The sequence below is a fragment of the Mixophyes fleayi genome, unplaced genomic scaffold (genome assembly GCF_038048845.1).
Source record: "Mixophyes fleayi isolate aMixFle1 unplaced genomic scaffold, aMixFle1.hap1 Scaffold_68, whole genome shotgun sequence".
In the NCBI taxonomy this organism is placed as follows: Eukaryota; Metazoa; Chordata; class Amphibia; order Anura; family Limnodynastidae; genus Mixophyes; species Mixophyes fleayi.
Genome location: NW_027448388.1, coordinates 63,559 through 68,931, shown reverse-complemented (window position 1 = coordinate 68,931; position 5,373 = coordinate 63,559). Strand labels below are relative to the sequence as shown.

Here is a 5,373-nt window from a genome sequence, read left to right as displayed (position 1 = left end):
AAATCTTATTCAACGAAGGCATTATGTCATTCCAATTCTGCAGTGTGCATGCACGCACAACTGTCTTGCATACACACTGCAGGGAGATCTCAGCTGGGAGTGGAGAAGGACAGGGTGCTGCTGAAAGTTTCTGCTCTTTCTTCACAATAGTCTGTCTCACGTAATGGTTCCTAGAGGCAGCTCAGCATTGACACAAACCACTAGATCTCTTTCTTCTCTAATTCGCAGCTTCCAATTCTTGCAGGGGCCAGGCAGCAGTAGGCTCTCAGCAGTTTCCCAGTAACCCCGAGCTACCCAGCATTAGCTACACAGCAGTCCCAGGTCTATAGAGCTAAAGCCAACTCTTTGGACCATTAACCACCCCAGTATTTGCCTATAGAGAACAAGCCGCTCTAACAGCTAGCTAGTCACTTTCTTGCTTGTCACAATCGCCCAGAGCCTTCATCTTTATGGGGAGGAGTGGGTACTGCAGCAATAAGGGGTTCTGCTTTACAGAACAGCCAAGTATTCCAGAGTGCTCTGCCCGCCGCCCCCCCCCCCCCCACTTAAAAAAACCAACAAAAACACACTTAGCACATCAGCAGCTTTAAATGGCTGGTTTCTCATAAAGTCACTATTTAAACTTTAACGTTGCAATTAGTAAACAGTATCAGTGTGTAGGGGATGATCTGGGTGTGAGACTGTTGTATGTCTGTCTTTATGTTCCCCAAGCTGTTAGGTTTGTTTTCCTCCCTGGCTTTAGTGGACAGTGAAGGGGGGACTTTGCTCCTAGACTACTTCTCAGCCTGCCTTCTTTATCACTATATGTCAAAGTCTTCCTCTCACTTTTTATCCACAAGAGCTTGTATGAAAGGTTTGTGGACTTTTAACTTCTTTCACTTATTTTCCACCCGTTGGTATTAACCCTTCCGATGCCATGGTGTTTGGTAACTGCATTTGCATTGCAGTAGTGAATGGTTATATCTAAATTGTGTTTTGTTCTATAGTGTTTTTATCCTTCTTTTTTATTTTGAAATACTGCTGTGGTGAAAGTGTTGATCCATATGGGGGGTATACGATAGGGAATTTTCTCAGTCTGCAGACAGTGTCTTTGTATCTGTATCTGAGCAGCACAAAGATCAGCTTACTTTGGTCTCGGGGATGGCTGCCCCAGAAGGTGCACTGCTCAGGAGAGATTTGTAGAGTCCAAACTTTTCAGCCGATGGTTATGACAGATGAAGAGCACAGATCTGCAGGTAAATCGTGTACAGTGTGTAAACATGAATCGGCATGCTGATCGGGACTCTTATTTTTCCTGTTGTTGGTTAAATCACAAACTATCACATTGTTAGAATTTTCCTATAGTGTGTACCCAGCCTTACCCATTGCGGCCACCGATCACCCTTCTAATATATCATTTGTCTTCAACTACTTTACAGCTTCACACACGGACAGCGCATGTTGCCTTAATGTTACGTTAGCAGATATTGAAAGTCTGGATGATCACAGATGTAATATGATTTACCTGCATACTATACATACATGTATACACATTGTGCCACAATCAAGAACTTACTTCTCCATAGTCCTGAACAACCATACTGGTTCCTTGTTGAATGGCATCTCCATCATGTGGAATCTGGCCAACTTCACTGCTATCTCACTGGAAATATCTGGGATACTAAGATCTGAAGTCACCAGTCGTCGACTCTGGGTACAGTATAAGAGAAATATAACTTTATTGAGTATTTTTTAAACATTTTTTTAAAGAGAAAAAACCCCCAAACATCTAAACTTACTTCTATTAAACAAAGCAAAGTCAGTATCTCTACTACCAGACTATTATTTATTATGGTCCTCCGTTCATAGCCACATACAGTTATTCTCAGGTGCATACAGGACACTGTCTTGGTGCGTACCTTACATACATATATAAACTTTCCTCTAAACATTTCTAAACACATTTTTTTAATCAAATCACTTTTATTGAGTGAAAACACAACCACTGGTTACAGTAATAAGAAACATCCTCACAATATGAGTATTGCAACTCAGTACAATATGAGTAAACAAACAAATATGTGAACCAGACTTAACTGAACTTGAGGGTTGATAGATCACAACACTATATTATAAGCAAAATGGGAGAGGAGGCCTTGGTAGGATTAGTGGCATTCACTGCAAGTATCTTCCATTGTCCACTCTCCCACCAACTGCAAATGCAAACACTGTTAACCAACGCATGACAAATAAGATTGCTGTGTCCCTGGTGTTTTCTTAACACCAAGTGGGTTGCCAGCCTTAGACACAACAAAAAACAGGCAACAGGTTTGAACATTTCTTGAATTGTAAGGATGTACTTGGTAACATAGGAGGACGCCTTGCATGTACTGTACAGCTGGATTCAATGACTGCATTCTTTTCCATGCAGCTTGGCTGAATAAGAAATACTGCAGCATTTATTTTCGAGTAAGGGAAAAGTCCATGTGCAGTTTTTTGGCCAGTGTGTCTTATGCAACAGAGTGGCTTATGGTTCAGAAAGTATTGCATGAAATGCACCTGGTGGCGTCCTGTTTCAAAACCCTAATCTTAGAGATTAGCCGCAGCAGCTACTTATAAAGCGCCACTAATTCCGCAGCGCTGTACAGAGAACACACTCACATCTGCCTCATTGGAGCTTACAGTCTAAATTCCCTAACACACACAGACAGAGAGAGAGAGACCACGTTAAATTTGATAACAGCTAATTAGCCTGCTAGTATGTTTTTAGGGTATGTAAATGATCTTACCCTGATAGTTCTGAAATGGCATTTACCATCCTGCTTTATGTGTACTATACCCATAAAACAAAAATATTACAGAACCATTACAATTCAAGTGTAATACCATCATTTTTAAGAAAGCTGCATATATTGTATCATTAGGAATATCCAAAGTTGAGCCTAAATTCAAAGTAAAAGTATATTTTAGACAGGCATCATGAAAGCATTGTTCCTAGCCCTTATCCTCGGGTGCAGCATCTCACCGGAATGTACTCCTCCAGACGACCTCGTGGAAACACTCCATACAATTGTGGACCTAGTGAACGCTCAGCAAGGATTGCAAACATAACACTCTCCAAAACAAGAGAGTCCACACCCTGCAAGAAGTGCAGAAACAAATTAAATAAAAACCTAATGGATGGCAAATATTCTACTCTTAATGCATCAGGTCAAATTTACCAAGACATTATAATTGAAATATAGCAAAAAACATTTACCAATGGAAATAGGCAGCTAGTAAATCTGTATACAATAACTACACAAATATATATTTTAGCACTTAACACAAAACATTAAAATCTACAGAACTGTGTTCCATCATGTACTATTATTGGCTAACTTCACCACAGTCAATTGTGAAAGTACATATTTCCAAACCCGACTTACACCTATGGATAAGAGCTGCAACACCATATGAAATATTTTCTTCAAAATAAGGCAACCAAATACATCACCTGCAGGATGGCTCCGTACAGCCGCAAGAGAACTTGCCGAGGCTCAGTAGACTGGGTTGGTACTGTGTCTGAGAGACTGCACTTATATAGAAGGTTACTGAGACCACCACTGAAAGACAAAGTTATAAAATCAAAGATAAATATAGTACAACAGATAACAAGACCAATCAAGCATAGATAAAATGTTCACTTTAGGTGCAATATTAAATTAAATGTTTACTTATTTCCAAAATAAAGTTCAACATTTTTCAAATAAATCTTGAATATAATCCATATCTAACCAGTGAGGCACGGGAATATTTATTAACTGCAATGCCCACACCTCAGGTCATTCAGTGATGTCTTTAGTGGTGTGGTTTTGCAACACTAGTATTCATACAGAGTGCACCTGGGAAGCTGGACTACGTGGAGAAACAGGCAGTCTCCACACATGGACTGTGCTGCAGCCCCCTGCATCTGGGTATATTGAGGAGCGACCTGTGAAGTACCACAGCAGAGAAACAGTAAAATGAATGTCTCAGTGCTACATTCAGATGGGATTAGTGTGCTGGTGGTGTAAAAACACTGCCTGTTAAAGCAGCTGCCATTATGCCAAGGAGTTCCTGGTTATTTCATCTGTTTCAGTTTGTTCTTGGCAATTTCATCTGTTCCATTGTGTCCCTGGTAATTCCCTTTATTCCAAAGTGTTCCAGGTAATTCCATCTGTTACAATGTGTTCCTGGTAATTCCATCTGTTCCACTGTGTTCCTGGTAATTCCATAAATTCCAATGTGTCTCTGGTAATTCCATCAATTCCAATGTGTTCCAGGTAAATCTATTTCAATGTGTCCCTGGTAATTCTATTTGTTCCAGTGTAATCCTGGTATCTGAAGCCATCCGGTGTGCTCCTGGTATCTGTCGCCATCTGCTATGTTCCAGGTATCTGAAACCATTCGCTGTAATCCTGGTATCTTCAGCAATCTACCATATTCCTGGTGTCTTCAGCAACCTGCTGTATTCCTGATATCATTATCCTGTCTTATGCTCACTCTCGATTCCACTTACCTGCCGATCACGGGTGGTACCTGTACTGAGAGATGTGACATATGGGGATAGCACCAAAGCCAATACCTCCTTGCGGGAGGTCCATGGTGAATACCTATCTTACGTTAGACTCTGCGCCTCCATTATAGGTAGAGTCAAATAAGACCAACTGTTTGAATCAATAGTTCCTGTGTACTCCTGACCATATTAGGCATGCTGGGGTTGCCCCCACCCCCATGTACAGCCTAATATAGTGCCACATGCACCCCCTTACCTCTGCTCCTCCCCCTTTTTCTATCACTGTCATAGCCGTCTGCATCCCTCAAGTATGTATGTCTCCATCACCCTCGTGCATCTGTCTCCATCCCCCTGGTGTTTGTCTCTGTCTCCAAATTTGTGTGTGTGCCTGTGTCCTTCTGTGTATATGTCTGTCACCCTCTGTGTTTGTCTGTATCCCTTCAGCCCTCTTATCACATCTATCGTACCACTTGCTCCCACCACCCACTTTTCCATTGTGCCTCTCACAACCCACTTTATCTCTTGCTCTTCACCTCTCCTGCCAGCCCCGTCTTCTATCACTTCTGCTTTCTATACCCCTTACTTTTCTCCTCCTCTTCTTCAATGGAGTCCTGCGGGCTGTTGATCAGAAGTGATGTGGATGAACCTGAGGATGGCAGGTAAGCACAATATTCTGATTTTAAGAATTTCTGCCCTATAACCCAACTATCACGGGCAATAACCCTGACAGCTGTAAATTTCTCTGGCTTTTACCAGCAAATTGCAACATGCACTAATATTAGTACTATTATGGCAGAGAGACCCCACGCTGCGGGTTTCCCTGCTATAGTACCAACAGCCTAGTGCTGGTAATAGTA

At 41.7% G+C, this 5,373-nt stretch overlaps 1 protein-coding gene across 1 annotated transcript; it reads right to left on the bottom strand.

Annotated features, from left to right (window-relative positions):
* Positions 1–1,155: 1,155 nt before the first annotated feature.
* LOC142135417 (choline kinase alpha-like) lies at positions 1,156–3,646 on the bottom strand. Its single transcript, XM_075194603.1, has 4 exons — positions 3,476–3,646; positions 3,005–3,118; positions 1,556–1,689; positions 1,156–1,229 (listed from the first exon to the last, which is right to left on the bottom strand). The coding sequence occupies exons 2-4, from the start codon at positions 3,086–3,088 to the stop codon at positions 1,166–1,168; spliced, it is 282 nt and encodes a 93-aa protein (XP_075050704.1). The 5' UTR covers positions 3,089–3,118; positions 3,476–3,646; the 3' UTR covers positions 1,156–1,165.
* Between the last annotated feature and the right edge of the window lie 1,727 nt (positions 3,647–5,373).